Below are 26,860 nucleotides of genomic sequence, written 5' to 3' on the forward strand. Positions count from 1 at the left end.
CAGGAGAAGTTCCACGAGCCTGCCAGGATCAGATTTATCCTTGGCAACCTGACACATAAAAAGGGTCTCATAGCCACTGTGCTCCCAATCTAATCCCCACTGGCTGTAAAATCCAATCTGCAACTGAGGGGAGAAGATGAAGTGTTTTAATAAGAAAATGAGCCGTTTGCAATGCACTTTTAATTGGATCAATTTTTCCTTTATTACACAATCTTTAAAAACCAAACACATACGTATGACCAGACAAGCTCTTCCTCCAGATACAGAGCAGGAGCCAAACTATTTCAACATAATCCTTAATTACTCCATTTCACCTCGTTTGGCAGATGATCATGACACTGTGTGGGAGCACCACAGCAAATAGAGCTCTGTAAAATCATCTCACAGTCAAGTCTTGTCAGGGGATGTGCAGACCCTGGGTGAGGGACAGCAGGTTTTCTTTTTCCCTTTTCTTCCTGAAACCTCAGACTGGGAGAGCTGCAGGCAAGACAGAGCTGACTGCAGTGTCCCAGACCACCAGTGCCTCACAGGGTGGTGTTATTTTTCTTAATCCTCTGAGTGAGAAACAGATGACAGACGTTTTGCTTGAACTCTGTAACCAGGAATAGGCTGGAGTAACCAACTACTCAGTTTACTGCTCCAGCTTTTAATTTTTTCAAAATTTTTTTCAAGCACTCCAGGAAATGTTATTGCTAGTAGTTGTGCTGTTTATTGCAAAAAAAAAACAAAACAAAAAATCCACGGGAACAAAAATTACAGAGGTACATATTATCACAGATAATATTGCTTTAATTATTCAGGTCCATGGTAGCCTCCTGTGTGGAGCAGTTCTTGGAAGCAGGAGAAATATTTAAAAGAAACCAGAAGGAGAGGAACTGCCACTGCCATAAAATTGGAAGAATGCCTTCAGTTACAATGTCATGAACTGCAGCACAGCCCAGTAATCATCATCACCTCATCAAAACACATATTCAAGATGAGAAAGGCTCCTCAAATTGCTGTCACATGCCTTGGGCAACTGCCCCCTCCCACCCAAAAAAGAGAGGCAGGGAATGTGAATAGCAATGTAAAGTTGGTAGCTTTGGCAAGCACACGGAGCAGCTCAGGAGGGGAGCTGGGTCCCCTGGGCTGCCTCAGCACCATCAACCACCTCGTGTCTTAGCTCCCTTCTCCACAAGCTTTTTCCAGTACATTACAGCAGGAGAAATTGGAAGTTGCCCTGATGGAAGCTCCATCACACAGCTCTGTTTGTGTGCTCACTCCTTCAGCACTGGCTGAGCTCAACAAAGAGAGGGAAAAAACCCCCAAATCCCACCAAAACCTGCTTCCAGCATTTTTTCTGCAATCCCTTTAACTGCCAAACATCCAGCTAGAGCAGCAGCAGCAGCTCACCAACCTGTTCCTCTTTGCTGTTTTCAGCAGGGAAAAGTAAATGGGCTTAAAAAAAAAAAAAAATCACCTGTTGCAAACATGTTGTAGGACAAGTAGCAAACAATTTGCTGGAGCATGGCAGCCACTATAAAATCAGCATTTATATTATCTGTCCTGGCTCCAAATTTGCAACTATGTTGTTGATGGCAACAAATAAATGCACTGCAGTGTAACTATTATCTGTGGCAGATTAACATGCTACCACTGTGCCCTATTTAAATGCATCTTTCCTTCAATAAACTATTCTGGGAGAGCAGCACCACACTGAGGTACACATTTATCAGCCAGGAGAGCAGCACTGTGGGGGCCTTGGTTCACACAGCTGCAGTTTTGTGCTTCATTTGGCCCAAAGCCTTGATGAGCAGAAACGCTGGTGCCTGCTGGTGTCGTGGAAAAAAGAATTACAAAAAAAAAAAAAAAATCTGAGGAATGTAGTGTTTTGCTGTGCAAGGGAAAAAAAGGCAGTGTACCAATGGATGTGCTTCCAGATCTTAAAAAAATAGAAGTGAAATAGTCTCCCCTGCCCAACCCTATCTCAGAAGTGAGTACCTTGCACAGAGGAGATGCAGATGAGTGGAAACCTATTGCTAAATGCAGTGGTCTGGAATGCAGAGTAGTGAAGTGCAGGTGAACATACAATACGTTGCATTTAATCTCATTTCCTACAATCTCCCATTCTTATTCCGCCAGCTCTTCCCCTCTTCCCCAGGAATTTTTAGATATCAGATAGACCTTCCAAAGACAGTTTCCAGGATACATTTAATAGTAAAACAACAGTAAATAGCAACCCTAGGCTTCCCATCTTTTTTTTTTTTTTTTTCTCCAGCCCCCTCCCTTTTTACCCCTTTCTATCTAGCAGAACTCTGATTAGTAATAAAACCCCTGTCTTCTTACAACTCAGGAATAAAAAGGGCAATTTTCTGGCTCAGCTCGGTCTCCCACGATTGCACAGTACTCACTTCACACAGAACAGACACAATTCACAAATGGCACGACGGGGCAATCTCCTGAACACCAGAAAAATGGGAGAGACAACCCTGCCTCGTCAGGGTGGAAGCACAGCTTCATCTCCGCGTGGCTGAAGTGGCCATTTCGTTTTATGCAGTGCTGCAAGCACAAATTGCTCTCTCCAGGAGTTGCCCAGACAACTGCTACCCAGTTCCTTGCAAGTACCACAGGATTGCCTCTGCTAGTTCTCTACGGGAAGGTGATTTAGAGCAGTCAGTCAGTGTTTATGGCACAAAGAAAGACACAATGGTTGAAGCTGGAAGTGTAGGAGTTGTGTGGCATAAGGAGGTGAAGTGGTTTATGGAGTTACTAGTCACAAGAACCAAGACTGCAAAGGATGGATCCTTTCCATCGCGTTTGTTCTTATTTGTATGGATTTTATATAAAAAAGAAGAAGAAAAAGACCAACACCACCACCACAAAAGCGATTTTGTTTCTAAACACAGAACATGATGACCTCTATGCCAAATCCCCTTCAGTTATGGCACAATCTTCCTGAAGGCTTGACACTGGTTCCAGTTGGATTGTGAGGAGGCTGCAAGAATCTCCACTGCCAAGACAGGCTTTGCTTACAACCAAGCCTTTAAGGGGTGGAGTATCTTCTCAGGTGGTAGCTGTAGATCTTTATGCAATGATCCCAACAGTCCAGCACCAGCAGCTGCCCTTTGGGAGTAACAGCAATACCCACTGGGCAGGTGAGTCCCTCCCGAATTAAGATGTTGTAGCCGCCTCCTTTAGGAAAATGCAAGATTTCCTTACGACTGCTGTCAGCAACGATCAGGTCTCCCCTGGAATCAACACACATCCCAGCAATGCACCTGAAATCCTCATTCTCAGAGAAGAAATGGCTAATCTGGCGTCCCAGCTGCCCATCTGGGCCAACGGAGCCGATGGAGAAGCCTCCTTCCAAGTGGTGCTCGTACTGCCGGTTCTCCAGGTTGAGCCCCAGCCCCTGAGTGAAGTAAATGGTCCCTTCAGCGTCGCAGGTGACAAACTTGGGGCGCACAGCACTGCACAGGCAGCTGTACTTCACCACCCCCATGCCACGGTCCACGGTGAAGCACCAGAGCTTCCCCCCTTCCACGTCGGTGACGACGAACTGGCCCGAGGGCAGCGCGGCGATGCCCCAGGGCTTGCTCAGCTGGCTGCGGTGACACGCCACGCAGTGGCCATCCATGGTGTACACCTTGACAGAGTTGTCGTAGCTGTCTGTCACACCGATCAGCCCGTGGCAGTTCATGGTGACAGAAAGAGGGGTCAAGTTGGGCAAGTCTGCTCCAAGGAAACTCAGCACAAAGCTGTCGATGCCACTGGGGCTCCGGCGGATCTCCTTCAGGAAGCCCTTGCGGGTAAAAACCTGGATTCGGAAGTTGCCCCGGTCTGCCACAAGCACCTCGCCTTGGCTGGTGACGTGCAAGCTGACAGGGAGGTTGAACATCCCTGGCAGGCTGCCCTTGGAGCCCATCTTCTTGATGAAGGAACACTGCTGGATGCTTGTGGCTGCTTCAGGCATCCTTGGCTTGGCTGGCGAGGAATGGGGGGTGCAGCTGGGCTCCTCTTGCACCAGGTCAGGCTCCCTAAATGGTACAAAGGAGGATGCTGCATTTTCCATGAGAGATTCCTCCACGTTAACGGTCCGGGGTTTCTTCACCACCTGCCCAATCTGCAGTGGTCCCACATGGCTCACCTTAAGGAGTTCCACCTCTTGGAGAGTCAGCTCCCTTGGGAGACTGTTTGTCAGTTCTGGTTCTTCCTCATCTGCTGCCTCCTCCAGGAGAGCAATATCCCCCTGCTTTATTTTGGCAAGGAAATAGTCACAGCGAGACATTATCTGCACTTCTGCTAAGTTCAGCAGGTAAGCCTGCTCTTCCATCACCTGGTTATTTATCTTCTCCACTTCAGTCAAAGAGGTAGTGAAGAACTTGCGTGACCTGGCCAGTTCTTCCTGGATCTTGCGCTCCTCTTTGCTGTACTCCTGCAGAACCGCTTTGTATCTGGATTGCAGGTCTCTTGAAACATCCTCCAGAGCAGCTTTCCTTTTCTGAAGATCACCCATGAGCTCTCGAAGCCTGGCAAGCCTCGTCCCAAATTCCCTCCTACGCTCCTCAGCAGCCTCTTTGATAGCCATGACTCTGTGTCCTGGGGGCATGTGCGAAGCCTCCTTGCACGGCTCACACAAAACCAAGCTACAGCTCTTGCAAAAGTGTCTTGGCAGCCTCCTCCCGCAGACCTTGCACATGAGAAGTCCCACCACTTCCCCCAGGCCAGCCGTGTCGATGATCTTCAGCACGGTGAGGTTGTCAGTGAGCTGAGCCAAGCTGGTGATCCGCGTGATCTTGCTGCAGAAGGGGCACCGGATGCCGTTGATGCTGTTTGCCAGGAGCTTCTCCAGGCACTGCTTGCAGATGGTGTGCCCACAGTGCAGCAGTTTGGGCCTCAGGTGCTCCTCGGTGAAGGACTCCATGCAGATGGGGCACTCCAGGACCTCTCGCAGCGCGTCTGAGTTGAGATAAGGGGCGGCAGCCATGGTGCTTCAAGGCAGCTTTATCCAGCACAGTGCCTTGTGCTCACATCTATTCCAAGGTGCTCTGATTCTGTCCAGGAAGAAAAAAGGGAAATGTGATTTATGTCACCACCAGCAGTTATGTATACATGCAATTTATTTCTGACTTATCGCCTAACCCTGCAGAAAAAGAAACCCAGTTAGCTTTTCCATGTTGGGAAGGATGGATTAGTCATAGCTAATCTCAGGGCGGGCAAATTTCAAAACTAACTTGCGGTTCCCAGAGCAATGAATTATTCACTTGCAAAATTTGTAAAGGAGCACTGAAAGAAGTGTAATGGCACCAATATGGAAGCCCAGTAGATATTGATAACTGAATCATCTCCTCATGGTGCCCATCTCCTGCTGCCAAGCCTCTGAGTTTACATAATTTACTGAAACCCAGGGAGATTAAACCAGGCATTCAAAATGTTGCACATCAAAGAAGGAACCAGATGGTGCGATGCTTTAGGACATTAATAGATCACCTCTGGAGACCTGCATTCAGATGTGACATCAGATACCAACAAAATAAATGTGCTTGCTTCGCTCTGCTTTGCTAGAGAGCCAAAACACATTTTCAAGGTTTCATATATTTGCCAGTAAGTGAAAGTAGCAGGAATGCTCTGTCAGCTTCCACTAGTTCTGGGGGTGACTGTGCATGCTGAAAACACACAGAGAAGGTTTGATGCCAGTGCATCTCAGTAACCTCTGCCGTGCTGCACCATGCTTCATGCCAATTAAACACAGCTCAGGCAGGTATTAGCAATAATGGACTTAACACAAACTCCAAACATCTGAACTCCAAACATACTCCCAGTGTTCACTATTAGCTCCTGAACTCAGCTTAACTGCATTTAATTTCTCCCCGTTTCACAATCTCGCAACGCTGACCTCGTTCTTGTCCCCTGGTTCAGTTTTACACCACTCTGGTTGCTGTTCAGCTTCAATCCAGGTTTCTCCACCCTCACATCCCTCCCAGCAGGGAGCAGATCCCAGCAGCTCTCCTGCCAAAGCAGCCATCCATTCAAAAGGAACAGAACAGGGCTCACATCATTAAGTTATTATTCACTAGACTGGGTTTCAAATCCTTTGTTATTGTACTGCTTAGCCACTAAAAAATAGGGAAGAAAACCTTTCTTCTAGGGAAGAGGAGGAGAAGGAAGTAGTTAAGTCTTTGAAATGAAGAGACAGTGGCAGAGAGATGTGAACACACAGCTCTCTCTGAGAAATGGCTGCATGCACACAGCATTCTCACTTCCCTGCTGGGTCTGTGCCTTTCTCTTTGGGAAAGATTCTGTGTATTTCAGTTTGCTGTGTGTTCCTCTGCCGAAAAACAACCGCAAGGAAGAAAAGATCTTTATGCTCATACAGAAAAGAAAGAAAGCCCCCTAATTTTAATTTGTCAGCTGCAATTCAGAGTCCTTTAAAGCCTGTATTTCAGGAAGGGATTCAGTGGTGTGGCAGAATCTCCAGGCACCATGCTGGGGTCAGGCTCGACAGTGGCAAGTTGAGTAGCAGGGCCCTGGCCCTGGGGAAGCAGAAACCTGGGCATTGCCATGGAGAACAGAAACCTTCCTCTGAGGGAGGAAAAAATCTGTGATTTAAAATGGTTTTAAAAAATGAAACACAGGATACCAGGTTCATTATTCTTACTTTCCTTGGAAACACGTCAAAACTTGCTTAGGGAAGGATGAGGGAGCAGCACAGGCACCAAGTACTGAGAGTTATACTAAAAGCTACCTTTAAAACAAGTGTTTTCATTAAAGAACAACGGTAGATGGGATTTTAAGTCAGGTTGGGCTTTAAGAGAGCTGATTTGTATGACATTCTTTTCATCTATAACTCCCTTTATCGCAATGTCAGCGTGCCTTCAGTAATGGGACGTTATTTTTTCCTTTTATCTCCCTCTCCCACTCGGCTGTGCCTCTATGGAAGTTTCCTTAACAGCGAGTTGTTCTTGCGTGTCGCTCCCTCCCGGGGCAGTTCCTCTGACGCAGAGCAGGGTATTAGAGAAAGCCTCAGCTGAGGATCAAGCCCATAAAACCGTGAATTATGCGAGTCTGGTTTCCTTACATTCGAAAGAAATTTCCTGCCGTGGTTTCTCTTGTCACCCGGTAGTTTTTAGTGAGTGTCTGCGGTGAGAACACCGGCTTCACTTGTAATTCAGAGCTCGTGTCATTAACGAGGGAAAATAATGGGGTAATGCTGCAAAATAAGCACCGCTGACAGGAGCTGTCACAACAACAAAAACCATCAGGACAACCCCTGGGTTTGGAGGGTTTTCACTGAAAAATCCAAGGGTTTGGGTTGGAAGGACCTTAACGGTGACCCGACTGCAGCCCTGCCGCGGGCAGGGGGAACACGTTCCAGCCGCCAGGCTGCTCCAGCCCCGTCCAGCCCGGGCCTGGGCACGGCAGGGGTGGGGCGGCCGTGGAGCGGCCCGTGCTGCTGTCTGTCCCCGCGTGTCCGCGCACAGCACACGCCCGGCTCCGCCCGGCCGCAGCCGTGGGGTCAATGGCAGCGGGGCGGGCGGGGCCCGCTTCCAGCCCCCTCTGCCTCGGCCGCCGCGCTGGTGCCGGGGGGGGACGGAGCGAGGCGGCCCCCTCGCTCCCACCGCTCAGGGCGGCGGGGAGCGCCCACCCCGCGGGGCGCGGCCCGGTGGCCCCCTTCCATTCCATTCCATTCCCTCCATGCCATGCCATCCCATCCCATCCCTTCCATCCCCTCCATCCCGCCCGTCCCCTCACGCCGCCCGCCCCGGGCTCCCGCCGTGCCCGCCCCGCCCTGCAGGGGGCGCCGCCGCCGCCGCGGCCCCGCGCGCGCTCCTCACCTGCCGCCGCTCCGGGCCGCGCCGCCTCCCGGCGTGCGCCGCGCGCCGCGCGTCACGTGAGCGCGCCCGCGGGGCCTGCCGGGAGATGTAGTCCGGGCGCGCCGCGGCTGGAGGCGGGGGGGACACCGGGGGGACACCGGGGGGACACCGAGGGGACACCGGGGGGACCGCGACACCGGCACGGGGGGGCTGCGGCGGAGGGGAGGGACCTCGGGCTGCGGCTCGTTGTGAAAGGAAAGGTTAAAAGTAACAAAGGGGAAGCAGGAATGTCTTTTCGGATTTGGGTTTTTTTTGGTTGTTTTTTTTGTTTGTTTGTTTGTTTTTTGTTTTTTTTTTCTTTTTCTTTTTTTTCTAATCCGGTTGTTATGTGTCATTTCGGCACGCGCGGGTCGCTCACTGCCCTTTCCCTGATCAGGCAGTGCTGCTGCGGGATCAGCCCCTTCCCCTTCTCTTTCACCTTCCCTTTCCCCTTCCCTTTCCCTTCCCGTCTCCTTTCTCTACTCTTCTCCTTTCCCTTCCTTTTTCATTTCCCTTGCCTTGCATCCCCTTCCCATTTCCCTTTCCTTTTCCATTCCTTTCCCCTTTCCCCCTCCCCTTTTCCCCTTTTCTCTCCCTTTCCCTTCCCCCAGCAGGTTCCTGAGTGTTTGATGGGTTTTACATCACCTCCTGAAAATGTGTGCTTCTCGTTTCATGCGGTGCCTTGGAGCAGCCTGTGGACTCCGGGACAAAAAGGACTATTTTTGGGTACAGCTGCAGTGTGAGAGGCTGGCAGGGGTAGCCAGAGGCAGGGATTTGGCCACTGGCCTATGGCTGGGCTCTGCCCCGTGATTCCTGAAGCCAGTATCACCATCAGGAGCACCAACCCCACTCTAACCCCATTTTTGCTTGGATGTCATGAATCTGCTTTAGGGATGGCAGGGAGACCCTTGTGCTGTGACCCCGTGGGGCTGCACAGCAGACTGAGGGGTGTCAGGGCTTGGGGCTTCCTCTGCCAGCGGGGGGGAGCCAGGGCAACTGTGTCCTTCACAGGTGCCACAGGCAGCATCTCGGGCCAGCCCAGGGCTGGAGGCTCAGGCTCGCAGGAATTCTGTGCCTGGGGAAGAGGCGAGTCCTCAGTTTAACCATTTCCCAAATTCCCTCCGTGTGGCCTCTCTGCCTGCAGCGCTTTTCCACTGCTCACCTGCTGCAGCCGCCCCCGGCCTGCGCCGAAGCAAGCGCGTGCAAAATGCAGCGAGTCTGGCCACCTTCTGCTCTTGGTGGTTTTTCCACTTTGTTTGGAAAAGAACAGTTCATTTGGAAGGGATCTAGGTCCCTGGAGCAGCAGGGATCAGCAGGGTGGGCAGTGGATGCACTCAGAGGCAGCAGGAGCAGATGCAAAGGGAAGAAAACGAGTGAGATTTACTGAGTGCCCTGTTTCAAGCCCCAGTGGCTCCCTGGGGGTGTTGCTGTGCCCAGGGAGGGGACACAGGGTTCACTCCCAGGTCCTGGCCTCACCAGGGAAATGCTTTTTTCAGTCCCTGGTATACGGGGAAGAAGAATGGATGTAAACATTGAAACCAGGGTGGTCTGGCAGATCTTGTGAGGCCACCCACACCTGAAAATGAACAGTGTGAGGAAAAAACAATGGTAGAAATAGGAAAAAATCTTTCAATGCATCCTGGGGAGAAAACAAAGGACTCTCTGGATTTAATTAGAGGTGACAATGACCAGCTGACAATGTTATCCATCATGTGTGATTATGGGGACCCTACATGACAAGGAAGGATGGGAAGGTTGTCCAGCCCGGGACCCTGCTCACCCTTCCTTTGCCAAAGCTGTGTTACAGAGGATACTCTCGAAATCCCCTTTTATAGAGGGTTGTCAGAGGTCTCTCTAAGGGCTCTTTTTTTCTTAATACCTCAGGCTTGCAAGTGTGCAATGTCTCATCTGAAGCTGAGGTGAGATCCTGCAGGCAGAAGAGATGATCTGCCCCCAAATTCTCTTTGCTGGAGGTGTCTCAGGTTTTAGCTTTTTTATTTTTCAGATTCTGTGCTGCTTTAGTGTGTAGTTCTAAGCTTCACATGAGAGGATGGTGAGCTCTGTGCACAGAGCAGGGAGACAAAACAATTCCTGCTCCAGCTGGGCACCAAGGACAAATGATCCAAAGCTCAGGCCCAGGAGCACAAACAGCGTGGGCTGGAGAGAGAAAAACAAGCAGGATGGGACTGCATGGGCTGGAGCTGGAATGGGACAATGAACTGCAAGGTGCAAATGGAGCAGAGCTGATCCCAGTGAGAGCCCCCGGGAGCGCTCGTGCATTTTGGGACCATTTTGGTTCCTCTTGGGTGCAGCCCTGGCTGGGCTCTGGTGCTGCCCAAGGTGGATCCATGGAGGCCTTTGAATAAATCCCTGCTTTATTCTTTGGCTCTGTCCAGCCTCTGTTCTAGGGCAGCCTTCCCAAGGGGATACCTTTGGGATCATCCCCATGGCAGTGGGGAGAAGGGGTGTGAAGAGGGGCAGAGGCAGTGTGGACATAAAAGTACTCTTCACCAGGAACTGTGGTGACAGGACCAGGAGTTATGGGTACACATTGAAACAGGGAAATGTAGATTAGATATTGAGAAGTTTATTGCTATGGGGATGGTGAGGCACTGGCACAGGTTGCCCAGGGAGGTTGTGCTGCTCCATCCCTGGACGTGCTCAAAGCAAGGTTGGATGGGGCTTGGAGCAACCTGGTCTAATGGGAGACATCCCTTCCCATGGCACGGGGTTGGAACGGGATGGTCTTTAAAGTCCACTCCAGCCCCTTCACATTCTATAAACAGGAGATTAAAAGGGGTCACAGAGCCTCACGCTCAGGAGTTTATCAAGCACCAACACCCAGGGGATGTTACACATTGGCTGTGCCACACTCCCCTCCCTGAGGCTGGGATGAGGATGGAAGGATGAGACCCGCGAGTGGCGCAGAGGGGCTGCGGGGTGAGGGCGGTGGGATGTGTGGGGTGGTGTGCCCACGCCGGGATGGTGTGCTGCATCCTGGGATGGTGTGCCGCATGCTGGGATGATGCACCACATGCCGGGATGGTGTTCCACACGCTGGGATGGTGTTCCACATGCCAGGATGGTGTTCCACATGCCGGGATGGTGTTGTTTCACATGCCAGGATGGTGTGCATACCGGGATGGTGTGCATGCCGGGATGGTGTTCCACACGCCGGGATGGTGTGCATACCGGGATGGTGTTCCACACGCCGGGATGGTGTTCCGCACGCCGGGATGGTGTTCCGCACGCCGGGATGGTGTGCATGCCGGGATGGTGTTCCGCACGCCGGGATGGTGTTCCACACGCCAGGATGGTGTGCATACCGGGATGGTGTGCGTGCCGGGATGGTGTGCATACCGGGATGGTGTTCCGCACGCCGGGATGGTGTGCATGCCGGGATGGCGTGCACGCCGGGATGGTGTGCATGCCGGGATGGTGTGCATGCCGGGATGGTGTTCCGCACGCCGGGATGGTGTTCCGCACGCCGGGATGGTGTGCATGCCGGGATGGTGTTCCGCACGCCGGGATGGTGTTCCGCACGCCGGGATGGTGTTCCGCACGCCGGGATCCCAGCGCCGTCCCGCCGCGGTGCCACGAGAGGGCAGCAGGGCCCCACGGACCGACACGGCCACCGCTGCCCCGCCGGGCCGGGACCCGCCGCGGGGAGGGTCCGGCGGGCGGCCCCGCGCCACCCCGCAGTGCCCATCCTGAGCTCCGCGCTCGCATCCCGCGACCCCCCGGGCACGCTGAGCACGTGGGAATGGCATTCCCGCCCGGGACTCGTGCCGCGTGTCCCTAAAGTCGCCTAGCGGTTCCTCGGGAGTAATCCCTTGCCCAGCCCACGCTGAGCTCCGGGACTGGGGTGTTGGTGGTTGTTTGGTGGTTTGGCTGGGGTGGTGTTTCTCCCTCAGCCAAGACTGGAATCATTGAATGGTTTGGGCTGGGAGGGACCTCAAAGCCCATCTCATTCCACCCCCTGCCATGGGCAGGGACACCTTCCACTCTCCGAGATTGCTCCAAGCCTTATACAACCTGGCTTTGGGCATTTCCAGGGATCCAGGGGCTGCCAGAGCTTCTCTGGGCACCCTGTGCCAGGGCCTGCCCACCCTCACAGGAAAGAATTTCTTCCTGATAGTCCATCTAACCCTGGTTTCTGCCAGCCATTCCCTTTTGTCCTGTCCTATCCTTCCTGCACACATGGGTGGATGTGCCAGACTCACTCTCCTGGACACTGTGCCCACACCTTCCTCGCAGCCCCAGCAGTGCTCACCCATCACTAACAGTGGGCAGCATTAAATCTGTCCAAGCTCTTCACAGACCTGGTGGCCACTGCACTGACAGTATCTCAGTGCAGGAGAAATTCCCAGGCAAACACATCTATTGATTTCCTTTCTAACTCCCTTTGGATGGATTTGTCAGCAAAAAAGGTATTATTCCACCAGGTGATAAACAGGCAGCCTGTGTCAGTGGATGTGTCCTGGCCACAAGTCCCCACTGTCCTGCCGGTGGTGGCACTAGGAATGTCCACTGAAGGGTGCTGTATGGGGAAGTTGGACCAGAATTCCCTCTTCCTTGCATAAAATGTAAATCCCAGGTCCTAAATCAAGCCCAGCTCAGCAGCCTGTTGGTGTTGGTGGGCTTAACCTGCTGAGCCTGTAGGAATTCCTACCTGGGTCTGTTCCCACTCTTCCCTCTACAACTCCATCTGGAGAGCCTTCTCCTGTCCTTGTTCCAAGCATTTCTGCTCTTCAGGAGATATCACATCCTACCCCTGATATGGCTGCATTCTTGTGGCAAGTGGAATGATTCCCAGTTTTGGGATGACTTGGGGATATTTGGAAGAGGTGTTGTATGAAATGCTGAGCCACTAGAAAAACCATCTTCTCCTGGGAGCTCTCAAGACAGGACAGCACTCCAATACAAATTAGTCATTATGCTGTTGTTTTTGTGGCAGTAGTGGTGTTTCCCTGCTCCCTCATGTCCAGGCACCAGGAGGTGCTGCTGGTAATGCTGGAAGCATTTTCCCACATCAGCAACTGCTGCATCCCGAGCAGGGACCCCTTTGTGCAGGCACACACCTCGTGCTGTGGGATTGTAAAATCCTGGTGGAGCCCAGAAACAGAGCCAGGCACCCCAGCAGGAAAACGGTACCTCTGCACACCCTGTTCTGCTCATTCTCCCTTTCTTACACAAGGCCTGATGCCTGGCACGAGGCTGTTATTTTATTTGTTTTGTGGTGGTGGTAGGTTTGTTTTTTTTGTTTTTTTTTTTTTGTTTTTTTTTTTTTTTTTTGGTTTTTTTTTGTTTTTTTTTTTTTTTTTTTTTTTTGTTGTTGTTTTTTTGGTTTTTTTTTTGGTTTTTTTTTTGTTTGGTTGGTTTTTTTTGTGTGTGTGTGTGTGTGTTTGGGGTTTTATTTTTTCTTGTTTTTTAAATCCATATTTCAGACAAACAAACAAACCAATAACTCCCACAAGTTGCTGTGATGTTTCCAATTGCAGCCAAGGCTCTCTGCTCCCAAACAGATGTTGCCAGGGTTCAACTGAGTTGCCAGCAGTGCTGGTGACAGCATGTTCAGATTCAGGGGCTGATAAGGGATCCCCATATCCTCACTGCTGCAGCTGAGTCTCCTCCTCTTCCCAGAAAGGACCTTGGGAGCGTCCTGGCAGCAGTCACCTGCAAAGCCCTTCCCCAGGAGTGAAGCAGAGGCTTTGCAGGAGTGTCCTGGGAGGTTATCCTGTTCTATGTAGGTACTAAAAGCCAGGCTGAGCCTACAAGCACTTGTAGGGCTTCTCCAATTCACTGCCAAGCCCTCTCCTTGCATGCAGGGAGCTGAAGAGATAACCAAAACTCATGTCATATGTAGGGCAGGGGGAAATTGAGGGACCCCAATCCCATCTTCCCAGGCTACAGTTGCAATGGCAGGTGCAGGTATATGTTTTGGAGGGAAAATACCTCTCAGATTAAAAAACCTCCTCTGTGAGATGCCCTGAGTGGTGGGTGGGGGATATGGGTGGCATGAGAGGAAAGTACTGTGTCCAGCAAGGAAACCTCCAACTTTCTAGGGACGAGGCACCTGAGCAAGCAGATGAGGAGCATCTCCTCCTCACTGCCTCTCTCTGGCTCTGGAGGAGCTGGCTCACAAGCAGGGTGTGCTGCTGGTGCCCCCGGACAGGCTCCAATAGCAGAAGTGGGGACATTATTTTGTTAGGGCTGTACGTAAGCACCCCAAACACATCCCACAAAAGCTACCAGGAATTGCCATCCTGTGCTGATGCCATCTAAGTGTTTGTCTGGATAAGAGCTGGCAATTTGAGAGTGAAGACAGTTTCCCTCTGCTAACCCACATCCTATTTCATTTTCCTCCTTTGGAGCTGTACCCAGAGCCCTCATACAAGGAAACACCATGGATCTTTGTCAGTCTGCAAAGGAATCCTTCTCCCCAGTGCAGCTGGGATCTGTTCTAAAGAGGATTAACTGCAGACAGCCAATTCCACCTCAGCCATGAAGCCTGCTCTGCTCACAGGTCTGCCATGAATCACCCAGTTTTGTGGTTAATCTGTCACTGAGCCCATGGCTGCTGGGGAAGGGCAGCTGTTCTGCTCACAGTTTTCTACCTTACCTCATTTTCAGAACTCTGAGCCTTCCCCTGTGCAGCTCCACCTGAGCGCTGCTGCTCCTGAAATGGCTTTGCTCCCCCTCGTTGGATTATAGTGATCTATAATTCTTAGCTATAAGGCAAAAAATTCAGAAGGAAGGTTTGATATCCTGTTGCCAGTCATGAGATAACTGATTGCACTGTCTTTTCAGCCCTGTGTTCATGTCCTCCCTTAAAGCATGGCTCCAAAACTTCCTTCTCCATGAAGGATCTCTAAAGCTGCTTCAGCTCTGGTGAAGAAGCTTTGCAGCCCAGAAGTGTAATTATCTTCTTTCTCTTCTACATGTACTTTAGTAGTGATGTTAGAAGATGCTACTCTTACTGACAAGTAAGAAGAGGCTCATGGTATCCCCCTATAAATTCCTTCTCTCTCTGCTACCCTGTTTTTAAAGGCTTCATGGCTTTCCCTTATGAGACTTGAAGTTGCCTAGAGCTGATCTTCTAGAAAATAACCTCTCCAAGAAGCAACTCCCACTCCTGTTTCCCATGTCTGTGTACACCAGTGTCTCCCTAGATGTTGAAACATCTCCCTACAACCTTGTTTTAATTTATCTTAGCAACAGCTCTCCTTCTATTCCACTAAAACATGGGTTGGTTGGAATTTGCTCGTTCTCCCCGTGACAGTTTTGATCCTGTGCACAGAAGCGTTCCCAGACAGCCAGACTGGGAAGGGAAGGGCTGTCCCTACCCTCGAGGGCTCTGGGAATCATGAATGAATGCTGTTTGCTTGTATTTCCAAATGGCTTGTGCCTTGCCAGATCAGCTGCATGTCACTGCAAGCTGAGCGTGTTGAGACAGCCCTTGCTCCTCTTCCGCTCCTCTCAGGACTGGGAATTTGTTGCTAAAGGCCTTACGATGAAGAAAGCCTTTTCTTCTGTAGGTCTGTCACCAGGTTATAAAAGTTGGGCCTTCTTGGGTCAACCCAGCTATAGACAAAGAATTCACATGGAAGTGTGCAGGGCGGACATTGGAGTCGTGTCTCCTTTGCTCAAGTGTGATACTGCCCTTGGCCTTAGCAAGTGTTTGGATGAGCACAGAACAGAGTGAAGGTTCTCCAGGTTTACTGCCTTGTGCTTAAGACCACCAGGAGGTTTCCCAGTGGGTTTCATAGGCCTGAATGTTTCCTGAAAGCAATGTTGGCAGTTTGTTTTTGGTAATGCCTCCATCTATTCTCCATGCAGTGAGCTTGTTCTCATACCTGCTCTTCCCCACTGCCAAGGGGCTCCATCCCTCCATGTAGTCCTTTTGCAGCCTCTTTGGATCCATTTCAGTGCCCTGGATAATGTGTCACCCACAAGAGTGACCTGAGGACCACAAGGACTAGAGGGGGCTGGTGGTAGGGTGGGGATAAAGGGCATTCAGCTCCCTGGCCTGGTCCCTTTGGGGATGTTTCTCTTTGGCAGGGAAGATACACTGAGGTGATTTTGTCTCATTTTGGAGCACAGAAAGTGGATATCCAAGTTAGAAAAAAGAAGAACATGAGTTAGAAAAGAGAAGACCAATCAGTTCTGTCAGTTTAGATGTGCTTGTCTGGAAAAGCTCACACTTCCACGGAGTGACCTGCAAGTCCCATTTTTCTTCTTCTCTCCTTGACCTGTCTTTTTTTCCTGCTCCCACCCAGCCTACACCTTCAGCAGCTGCATTTATCCTGGCTGCAGCACAGTTTGGCTTTGGGAAGAGGCCTGTGCTGAGATTTGTTTAATACTGTTTGGTTTCTTCCCTCTCCCTAACCCAGAAACAACTGAGCTTGGGAACAAGAAGGAGCTGAAATCCATGCCCTTCATCACGTACCTGTCAGGCCTGCTGACAGCACAGATGCTGTCAGATGACCACCTCATCTCGGGCGTGGAGATTCACTGCGAGGAGAAAGGGCGCTGCCCGTCCACCTGCCACCTGTGCCGACGCCCCGGCAAGGAGCAGCTCAGCCCCACCCCGGTTCTGCTGGAGATCAACAGGGTGGTGCCTCTGTACGCTCTGATCCAGGACAACGACACCAGGGAGGTGAGTGAGCCTGTGACGGGCCAGCCCCACCTCTGTGACCTCACTCGGTCCCCTGTGAGATCCCCTCTGCAGGTTCCCTGGAGCGAGGGGGTGTTTTCATGTGTGGGATGGTGTCAGTGATGGAGCTGGCAAGTCCTGCTGCCCGCAGCCCTCTGAGACCCGCGTCTCCCTGCCTTCAACAGGTTCAAGGCAATACCCTAAGCAGCCAAGGCCACAGTTATTCCCAGTGTCCATGCTCGTGTGCAGGATGTGTCCTGTGGAGAGGTCTCAGGAGCCAAGCACCAGCTCAATGCTCCAAGTTCTAGGACATACCTGTTTGAGGGTGGCCAAAGTCCTCCAGGGCTCCAGTGTGGCTTTGCAAAGGTGCAGAGGGAGGGAAGAACCATCCCCTTGGGACAGTCTCACAGCCACAGGAGGTCCCTGGTACTCCAGGAGAGACCAACCAGGCTGGAGGTCACCGGTCCCTGGGGCTGGGCTCCTGCAGGAGCTTCATTGTTAATCCTGTGGAGATTGAGTTCCCACTTTCTCTGTTCACTGCCACTCCCACCCGCCTCTGCAGCCCTCTGACCCCAGTCTCAAGCCCAGAAATGACAGACCTGCTTAAAGTCACTTATTGGCACTGAGCCTGTACTTGATTGGGATGTCTCAAGTGAGCCAGCATGCAGCAGCTGTGGATGGGCTGCAGAGGCTGCAGGTGAGGAAACAAACCTGGCATGTGGAGGTGTGACCACCAGGAATGATGCTTCATCCCCTTCCCACATCCATGGGGAGAAGAGTCCTCATGCTTCTCCCGATACCCAAGTGCCTGGGTCCTGTCTCTGGGGACTGTCACTCCTTGCCTACCTCTTGATCTGGCTCCTGCTTTCCCATCTATCAACCCTCTTGGTCCTTGCATGAAGCCATGCCTGACCTCCACACTTCAGTTCGCCTCTCTTTCTGGGTCTTTTCCTCAAACTCCCTTTCTCCCACTATGTGTCCTTCCTGCATTCTTTCCCCACCCACGCCTGCTCTTCCTGCTGGGCAGTTCTTGTGTAGAGGCTGACCTGCTGTTGTCAGTGTGCCCGGGGCAGTGCTGGGATGAGGCACTACAGGTACAGGGAGAGCAGTGGGAAAGCTGGTTTCCTTCAGGCAAGAAAGATGTGCTTCCCAGCAGCAATCTGCAGGAAGACATTCTTTTAGGGGTACAAGAGGTAGGTTAGCCAGCAAGGAGGGGATAACAGAGAAGAGCCCAGCAGGATCTGAAGGATTTCCATTTTCTACTCACCATCCCCCTGCATCGCCCTGTGCCCAGGTGACAATGCCACCCTGCCTCTCTGGGCCTGGCTGCAAACTCCCCCCTTCTTCCTCCTCCTCATCTTCCTCCTCACCTGTCCCCCCAGTCCTGCCAACACTGCTGGGCTCACTTGGGGCGCCTCCCTGTCCTGAGGAGCTGTAGTCTGTTCCACCAGCAGCCTCCCTTCCACCCTGCTTCCCTCCCTCCCTCCCCTGCTCCCCTGGCTGCAGCGAGGGCTGGCCCCATCAGCTGCAGCTGGAGCTCAGCCCGCATTGTGCTTTCTGCTGAGCACTGGGAAAACCAGCAAACAAACAAAACCCCAACCAAAGCAGAGACACCCCAGCAATGTTCCCTGGGGTTGTGCTCCCTGCATCGCTCCTCCTCTTCCACCTGCTCGCCCAGGGGTGGAGCAGCATGCCCTGGGAGCCTGTCCCTGTGTGAGGGTGCTGTGTCTGCTCCCCCCTCACCCCAGGGAGCTGAGCATGGGCAGGGCTGGGGTAAGAGGTGACAGGGTGAGGGCTCTGGTCAGCTGCAGGGTGGAGGGGGATGCTGCCAGAGCAGGCACTAAGGGAGCTGGCAGTGAGCAGCACATGCCAGGACAGGTCACTTTGTGCCATCCACAGTGCAAGGTGCTGGGGTGGGCAGCAGGTGGGATCATGCTGTCTTGTCTTACTACCCCCTCCTTGGCTGGGTCAGGTTGTTTCAGCTGTCGGCTTCTCTTGACAGCAGGCCCTCTCATCCCTTCCTCCCACAACCCATCCCAGACCATCCCCATCCTTGCTCCAGCAGGACACAAGGGAGTGTTTTCTGCATTCCCTGCCCCTACTTCTCTTTCCTAGTCATTCCCATTCTCTCAGCATTAATCCCTTGTGTTGCATCAGCTCCATCACTTTCCCCTTCTTGCTCATTTCTGATGGGCTGTCCCGCTCCCTTCATCCCTTCACCCCAGCTTGTTTCTCCCCCCTCTCTCTATCAGCCTCTCTCCTGCAGGTTCTCTCCCTCTCCCTCTCCCTCTCCCTCTCCCTCTCCCTCTCCCTCTCCCTCTCCTTCTCTTGCTCTCCTTGGCACCACAAGCAGGGACAAATCCTGGTTCCTGTAGGCTGAAATCCACCACTGCTGAGGAACTTGCTGCCACCTTGGCACAAACCTTGGTTCTCCACACTGGAGGTTTTTTCCAGGCAGCCTGGGCTGGGCAGAGCTGTAGCTGCCTGTCTGGAGGGAGTGGAGCTCATGGGGGCCATGTCCCTATCCTGGACTGGATGGTTTGGTGTGGGGTTAGTGCTGCCTCCGTGAAAAGGTGTCCCCATCCTTTTGTGGAGCTTGAGCATGATGGATGCTCATGGAGGGCAGGGGCTTTGTCTTTCCCTCGCCTCCCCCTGTGAGAAGGGAGGGTTGCCAAGAAAGAGAAAGGGATTTAGGGGTGGTAAGGAGCTGCCACCACCACAGGGACATCAGCCTGTCAACCAAGACCCAGCAGAGAGCCATAACAACACCAGTTTAAACTGTGACCATGTTCTGTGCACTGAGAGGCTCCCAGAGGTCATGTCCCACCAGGAGCATCTCATGTATCATCTGGGGGATGAAACACCCATTTGCAGCACCAAACAGAGGCCGGGGTGTCCCAGGCACTGCAGAGTGGTGTTCTCCTGTGCCATAAATAGGATTTTCACTTGCCTGGGCTGAACCAAGTCCAGCATCTTCAATCCTGACTGCTCCATTGCCTGCTTTTCTCCCTTCATGTAGATGATTCTCAATCAATACAGAGAGTGCTGACCTTAGAGGAACTGCAGGCACATCCCAACTCTTCCGTAGTGTTAAAAAAACAATAATTGTAAACACAGTTCTCTTTGCATACGTGTCTACAAAGACAATGCTGTACAGGCAGATAACAAGGTCATTAACAAGGTGGATATTGACTTCTAGAAACTTGGCTGAAAGTTTTCCTGTATAAGCTGAGCAGCAAAGATGAAGCAAAACACATGTAAAGACATTTTGCCCTCTTCAGCATGTGTATTTTTTTAATAGGTTTGTCTTTTCATCTGCCTTAGTGCAGTGAGTTATGAACTTTTTAAAATTTACAGCTACAGCCCTGTCCAAGGCCGTGTTCTCGGTTGCTGATGACCTTGCCAGACTCTTAAATGCTGGGGTTTCAGTTTCCATGCTGGGTGTCTGCTGTGGACTGATTTGTGATATTTCTTTGTGTGCATGTTTGATTTCAGCTAAAACTGACCATTTCCAAGCAGGAGATGAGGTGAAAATATATTACTTTGCCCATGTGAAATGAGTTAAAAAACTCTGTATTTCCATGTCAGTGGGAATTGCTGTTTCCTTCTTGCTTTGAAGCAAGGGCCTGAAATGTAAAGGGCTCCAGGAGTTTTGCCTTTTGCTGTCCAGGGAGAATTTGTCCAGAGGAAATGTCCTCAAGGTAACTCTCAGCTCTGTGTGATGTGTCCTCCCAGCCCAGCTCCAGCACAACTCCTGCTCCCAGCAGTGGGGAGGACAAGTCTCAGTATGAGGAAAAGTATCAGGCCCCTCTTTTCCTTCTTGTGTGCAGTGAGAACTACGGACTGAGATCCTGCCAGGAGTTTCTTTGTTTCCTCCTGTGGTTTAATTGTCTTGGTCAAAGAATTTGCACCATCACTGGTCACTGCAGCCTGGCTGGAGACTGTGGCAGTGCTGGAGCTTGCCAGAGTGAAGGAGATGTTTTTGGAGGTTCAAGCAGTTCTTGAAGGGCTTTGTTGAATGTCTTTTCTGTAGCTGTCACACTGGTGTGGCTGTGGGTGGCAGGTTTGACAGGAAGGACTGCTTGCTGGAGCAGAGGCAGTGCTGGAGTCCCCCCTGCACCAGTCCTGGTCACCTGGTGAGATCCAGCTAATCCAAGTATTCTATAGGACCATTGCTGTCAAAGCTCCTCAGTCTGAGTGCTCGCACTGGCACTTCAAAAGGTGTAAAGAGACAGAGAAGCTGTGACCTTGGCTGTCATCTCCCAGGGACTTCTCTGGAGCTCTGTGGATCCTGCATCAGTTTTGATCGATGCCAACATCCCTCTTCTGCTTCCTTTGTGCTCTGCAACAGTGCAGACACCACAGTGGTCCCTCCACATGAAGCTGGAGAAGATTCTCCACTGCAGGGCTGCAGAGGAAACTTCCACCAGTGTCAGTGGGTGGCTATGCCCAACAGCAAAGAGCTCCTCTCTGTGGTGGGGCTTTCTGCTGGCAAAATGCTCTCAACACCTCAAGGGCTGGATGCTGTAAGTGCATGAGGTGGGAGAGAAGAGAGAGGTGGTGACCCCAGGTGCTTTCCCTTTGGGAAAGAGTCAAAGAGAAGAGCTACTCCTCACCCCAATTAGAGTCCCCCCAGGTTATGGTGACTTTCCTCCTCCACCTTAAACATACTTCTTCCAGCCCTCTCCCCATAGGGTGGGCACCATCTTTCTTACTGCCCAGCACAGCCCTGGAGTGCACCCAGAGGCACAGTCTGAGAGTGAGAGCACATTTGGACGGTCTGCAAATGTCCTTGTCCCTTACAGGAAGACAGGGAATATCCTGCTTCCCCCATCCCCTCCCAGGAGCATCCTTGACAGGGATGCACGTGTGCATGTCCAGAGCCACGGGGCAGCCGTGGCCAGTGGAGGGGAGAAAAGGCAAGGTACGCTAGGCAGTGTGGTCCCTCCTGTTCGTGGTCTGTTCATTTTTCCCCCAAAAAAATCCTCAAACAAGCTTCTGTGGAGCAGCTCAGCCAGCTGCAGAAATGCTTAGAGGGTGGTGTGGTGAGGGGGGTGTGGAGAAGGGAGGCAGGAGAGATCAATCTCACTCCTACTGGGAAATAGACTCAAACTCCTGCTGTGTGTATTTAAGGAGACAAATGGATGTGGAGCCTGGATTTTTAGGAGACCCCTAGGACCTCGCTTTAATTCGAAAATTGAGTAATCTCAGCATTTGCTGCAGCCATGGCCTCCTCACGGCACACATGGTGTGGGGGCTTGCTGGGGGGCACATCCCTGTGCTGCTGGTCACACTGGCCTCAGCAGGAGCCCAGAGCGTGCCTGGGACCCTGGCAGGGTTCTTGGAGACAGCTTCTTCATGTGCTGGGGGTCACTAGCTCAGATGATAAGTGAGGCTGGAGCAAAATTCCCCATTTTTTCTCCCCACTCCTTGCCAAGGAGCCATCTCTTGCAGAGCAGAGCACGGCCACCGCTGTCCAGTGTCCCCAGGCTGGCAGGGTGTTTTTATCCAGGGTGAAAGGTGTCCCCGAGGCCATGGGCTCAGTTTGACCCCAATCCAGCACCGATGGCAGAGCTGCTGGAGGACACACAGCTCCCCCAAAGCAGCCCCTGAAGGCTTGGGGAGTCGGAGACTGATTTCTTCTTCCACTGCCAAAGCTGGCAGGGAGCCTGGGCCAAAGGGTCGGTGTTTTTGTGGTTGAGGTGAGTTTTTTTGTTTGGTCTGGGGTGTGTTTCTTTTTATTTGTTGTTGCTTTGTTTTAATACCTGCTAATTGGCCCTTGTCCTCCTCCTCTGGCCCTGGAGCATCGTGCTGCAGCTCCAGCCCGCGTGCAGCTCGCCTTTCCCGGGGAAGAATGGCCGCATTGTCGCGCCTGGCTCGGGCTATAATGGGGAGCTTTGTGCCGAGGTGTGAGAGCCGAGCCGGCTCCCCAGGAGGGCTCGCTGCAGCGCTCAGGGCTCTCATTTCCCCTCTGATTTCCCAGGTTTTACAGCGTCCTCTGCCGTTCCCTCGGATCCTGTTATTCTGTAAATAACAGAAATCAGGATGCTGCCTGCCTCGGGTCCATTCCAGCACCCTGACCTTTCCAGAGGACCACTGATGTCCCTTTCCAGGATGGAGTGCTGCTGATGCTGCTCCTGAGGGAGAGGCAGCCAGAGGCAGGGAGGGTGTGAACGACAGGATGAGATCACCTGCCAACAGCAAAACTGCAGCCTCCTTTGCTGTGAACCTGGAGCAGCAAACCATCCTCCTTTGCTGTGAACCTGGAGCAGCAAACCATCCTCCTTTGCTGTGAACCTGGCCTTTCAGACATGAACTGCATGATCCTGGAAAGGGTCTCTGGCCTGGGAAATCCTTAGCTTTCCTCCCCTTTTTTTGTTTTTCTTCCCCCCTTCCAGAGATGTCCAGACTAAGGAGTGGCATTTACCTCCTGTGAACAGCACTGAGCATTGCTGGAAGGGCGTGGAAGGCTTTTCCTCCAGCCGCCCTGCCATCGTGGTGGCATCCTGTTCAGGCTGTGAAAGCCCTTCTGGAGCCTCCATCCTCCTCCAGCAGCCCCTGCCTGTGCCTGAGGGAAGGTGGTGGTGGCATGCAGTCCCCATCTCCATCCTGCCAACAGGGAAAGGACAGGATGGGTCCATTTGCTGCCGTGTCCCTGGACATGGGATGGAGCCTGTCTGCTGCCATGGCTCAGCCTGCTTCCACACTTCCTTCTCTCCTTCTGCATTGGGAAGAACAAAAAAGCCAACAGAGATTGGGAAATCAGTGCAAAATCCAAAACAAGCCTAAGTTCCAGCTTCCAGATCATCTCCTCTTATCTGCAGCACATCTCTGTCCAGCCTACATGTTCACCTGGGGTTGTTTTTTAATCTCCCTGTATTTCCTTTTTAATTTTTCCAGAAACAAAGATGTGCATCCTAAACTCAGTGAGCTAGATTTTCATGTCACTGTCAGCCATGGAGAAGACCAGATATTCACAGACAAGCACCCAGCACATGCCCTTTCCAGTATCCCATCTGCAAACACCAGCCCTGTGGTGTGTGCTGAGTCCTGCAAATGCTCATCTGAAAGGTTCCTTCATGTCCTATCACTTTCCCCTCCTGGGATGTCAACAGACAACCCACAGTTAGAAATAACTTAATGCTTCTCCCTCCATCAGCCAGGTCTAACAGAGGACAAAGGAAGTGTTCTTCTCTATTCTGTTACAGAGTGTCTCAGCTATAAAATGGGGCCAAATGGCCTCCCCCTGAGCACAAATAACAACAGGAGAAAGATCCATATGCAATCGAGTGTAGGATAAATGTGCTTAGCTGATCGTTTGTTTCCCTAATATTTTTTTTATGAATAGGCTTAGCTTATGGTAAGATGGGACTTTATGGTCCTGTAAGTCTTGCTTGTGTCAAAACAAATGAACTAGCCATCCTAGGGGGGAACTATCAATCCAATATATGTGTGTGCATGGGTGTGGGGAATCAGACCTATTATACCTTTAAGAGCAAATTAGATGCTGTTCCTATGATTCATAAAGCTATATATCTAATGGCATGACTCGTCATCTAGAAAATAAACGTTTTGAGCCAGTTTCTCATCTCATAAATTTCCCCTCTGGCACCGAAGGACATAAACTAAATGGGCTGACTCACAGGGAAACAATACAATTTGGATACTTTTAAATGAGAGATAAAATTGCCTTAGGGCACAGAGGGGTGTTGGGGTCCCGGGGAGTGGTTGGCAAGCACAGGACAGTGCACTGGGGACCACTGCCATTCCCAGCAGATCAATTGCTCCTGGGAAGCCCTTCATGATTCCACACCCTCTTGGGCCTGTGGAAACATGACCACCGTGATGAAGCATCCGAAGTGGAAGTGGTCGTGTTTGAGATGGACTCATGTACGTGCTGTCTCCTGGCAGGGAAGAGAGCACTTGCTGCACGTTCTGAGCATGGCAGGGAAGGACAGGAGATGTGGAGAGCCCAGCCCAAGGCAGGAGGGGAAGGTGGTTCTCAGCCACCAGAGATCAGGAAGGTCCCTGTGCATTCATTCCCACCTGAAGCTTTCCCAAAGGCTGCAGCTTCCCACGGGATGGATCTCAGCACCTTCATGCATCTTGTCCATCACTTTTGGTCCTCCTGTGCCACTGGGCTCCTTGTTTGGGTGGCAGCTGCCCTTCCCTTCTTCTGTGTGGTCTTACCCATTTCTGCTCCCCATCAATTTGCTCCGGATGCTTCCCCACCCCTCAACATGCACTCCCCAGCACCAATATGAAAATCCCAGGAGCCACTGTCTTGAAATTCCACTGGAAAGCAAGAAAAGTCATAGAATCCCAGAATCATTTAGGTTCCAAAAGACCTCCAATACTGAGTCCAGCCTTTAACCAACCACCCCCTTGTCACACCACAGCATTAGTGCTTCATCCAGTTGTTTCTTGAACACCTCCAGGGATGGGGACTCCACCACCTGCCTGAGCCTGCCTTGCAATGCCTGACCACTCTTTTCATGGAGAAATTCCTCCTGATGTCCAACCCAAACCTCCCCTGGCCCAGCCCGAGGCTGTTCCCTCTCCTCCTGTCCCTGTTCCCTGGGAGCAGAGCCCAACCCCCCCGGCTGTCCCCTCCTGTCAGGAGCTGTGCAGAGCCACAAGGTTCCACCTGAGCCTCCTTTTCTCCAGGCTGAGCCCCTTCCCAGCTCCCTCAGCCTCTCCTGGGGCTCCAGCCCCTTCCCCAGCTCCATTCCCTTCCCTGGACACGCTCCAGCCCCTCCATGTCTTTCCTGTCATGAGTGGCCCAGAACTGGACTCAGCACCCAAGGTGTAGCCTCACCAGTGCCCAGCACAGAGGGACAAGCCAGGGACAAGCCCTGGCTGCCTGGCTCTCCCAGCCTGGCCCTGACATGAGTCAGGACAGAGGCAGGAGCAGGCAGTCTCCTGTAACCTGGTTAGAGGGTGGAGGTGTGCTCGCTGTAATGAGCGCAGCATCCATCCCCTAACCTCATTTGTGTGAAGGGTGACACAAGGCAGATGACAGCTGGGCACCTGAAGGATCTGATTAAAACTTATGTGAGGCTGGGCAGGCAGAGCAAGGGGGGATTGCTCATCCAGCTAGTGCTTAACAGCAGGATACAAGACAAACAAGGAATTGACTGCTGGATTTACTAAAGGGCATGGATGGGGTGTGTGGGGTTCCTTTCCTAAGTTAGGGATGTGCAGGGAGGAGCTGGGTTAGGGGACAGGGAGGGGGTGTGCAGAGTGACAGGGGTTGGGCCTGGGGGACACTGGAGCAGTGTGACAGTGCAGCTCTTCCCGGGATCACCCACATCCGTCTTTGCCTGCAGTGCCTGTCTGTGCACACAGGTACCCTCAGCAGAGGGTATTTATCTTGCTTCCTAGGGAGAGCACATGCTTCCCCATCCATCTGCACACATCCTTTGCTGTTCCTTTCCTGCACGGACCCGCTGCTCTCTCTCTCGTGTGTCTGCATCCATTTATCTGGGTGTCAGATAAACTCCTCTCTTCATCCCTCTCTGCAATTACTTTGGATGCCCTTTCCAGCCTAGCACTTCAATTACTTTCTAAAGAACAGAGTAAAATAATGTCACATTTTCTTTCTTTCACCTGTTCATTCCTTCCTTGTTTCTTTTTTTTTTTTCTTTTTTTTTTTTTTTTTTTTCATTTTTTCCATCTGGAACAGTCGCATTTTGTAAATGCCTGGAAGCAGAAAATTTTGCAGACACAAGAGCCTTGAGGCGCCTTGTTAAAGGTGCTGGGGGTGTTTGGGGAGAGCGACAAAACCCCAGACAATGGAAGCCCTGACGTCAGGCTCTATTTATACCTCCTCCTTTCAGAAACCTTCCTGGGATGGCGCTTTTCCTAGAGTTTTCTGCTCAGTGCTGCTGCCTGAGCTGTCCCTGCACTCCTCAAAGGGCACAGATTTATTTCTAGGCGTATCCTTGCAGCACAGGCCATATCACCAGGGCCAGGCTTCCGCAGGCAGCTTTCCATGGGAAGAACAGTGTTGCCACAAGTAAGGCTGCTCCATGTGGATGAGGACCTGTGGAGGTGTTTCAGCTCCCAAATGTGCCTCTTGAAAGGTTAAAAGCATTACAGAGCTTTGTTCTAGTGGCTGGTGTTTTGGTGTTCTGATTATTCTAGATGGGTGTTGTGGCTTTGCAGGATTGGGTTGGATGTTGGCTCTGTGTGTGTGAAGGAGATGTTTTTGAAACTGGAAGTTTAACTCCAGGTGAAGGGTAGTGGGAGAAACCACCATAAATCCATCTGGTCCAAACTACAGCAGGGTATGGAGTGAGGGATGCCCCATCTTGTGGTGTGGCACCATGCACCATGAGCACAGAAGGGACACTGAGGGGTGAGACCTGGA

General features: G+C 51.9%; 2 protein-coding genes and 1 long non-coding RNA gene across 3 annotated transcripts in view; 1 reads left to right on the forward strand and 2 right to left on the reverse strand.

The window, feature by feature from the left end:
- ASTN2 (astrotactin 2) overlaps positions 1-26,860 on the forward strand; it is a 320,188-nt gene that overhangs the window by 211,227 nt on the left and 82,101 nt on the right. The window contains exon 17 of the mRNA XM_053996162.1: positions 16,226-16,491. Coding sequence (XP_053852137.1) covers positions 16,226-16,491 — 266 coding nt within the window. The remainder of the gene's footprint in view (positions 1-16,225; positions 16,492-26,860) is intronic.
- On the reverse strand, positions 1,861-7,521 carry TRIM32 (tripartite motif containing 32). The gene is made up of 2 exons (XM_053996163.1): positions 7,058-7,521; positions 1,861-5,033 (listed from the first exon to the last, which is right to left on the reverse strand). Exon 2 carries the CDS (start codon positions 4,964-4,966, stop codon positions 3,023-3,025), a length of 1,944 nt encoding a protein of 647 aa, XP_053852138.1. The 5' UTR covers positions 4,967-5,033; positions 7,058-7,521; the 3' UTR covers positions 1,861-3,022.
- LOC128817567 (uncharacterized) lies at positions 13,242-16,371 on the reverse strand. Its single transcript, XR_008440236.1, has 3 exons — positions 16,282-16,371; positions 14,455-14,563; positions 13,242-13,664 (listed from the first exon to the last, which is right to left on the reverse strand). It is a non-coding gene; the product is annotated as an uncharacterized LOC128817567 (long non-coding RNA).

The sequence above is a fragment of the Vidua macroura genome, chromosome 21 (genome assembly GCF_024509145.1).
Source record: "Vidua macroura isolate BioBank_ID:100142 chromosome 21, ASM2450914v1, whole genome shotgun sequence".
NCBI classification, from domain to species: domain Eukaryota; kingdom Metazoa; phylum Chordata; class Aves; order Passeriformes; family Viduidae; genus Vidua; species Vidua macroura.

Excerpts from the sequence above, each read along its gene's own strand:
- TRIM32 (XM_053996163.1), bottom strand. The coding sequence starts at position 4,966 with ATGGCTGCCGCCCCTTATCTCAACTCAGACGCGCTGCGAGAGGTCCTG.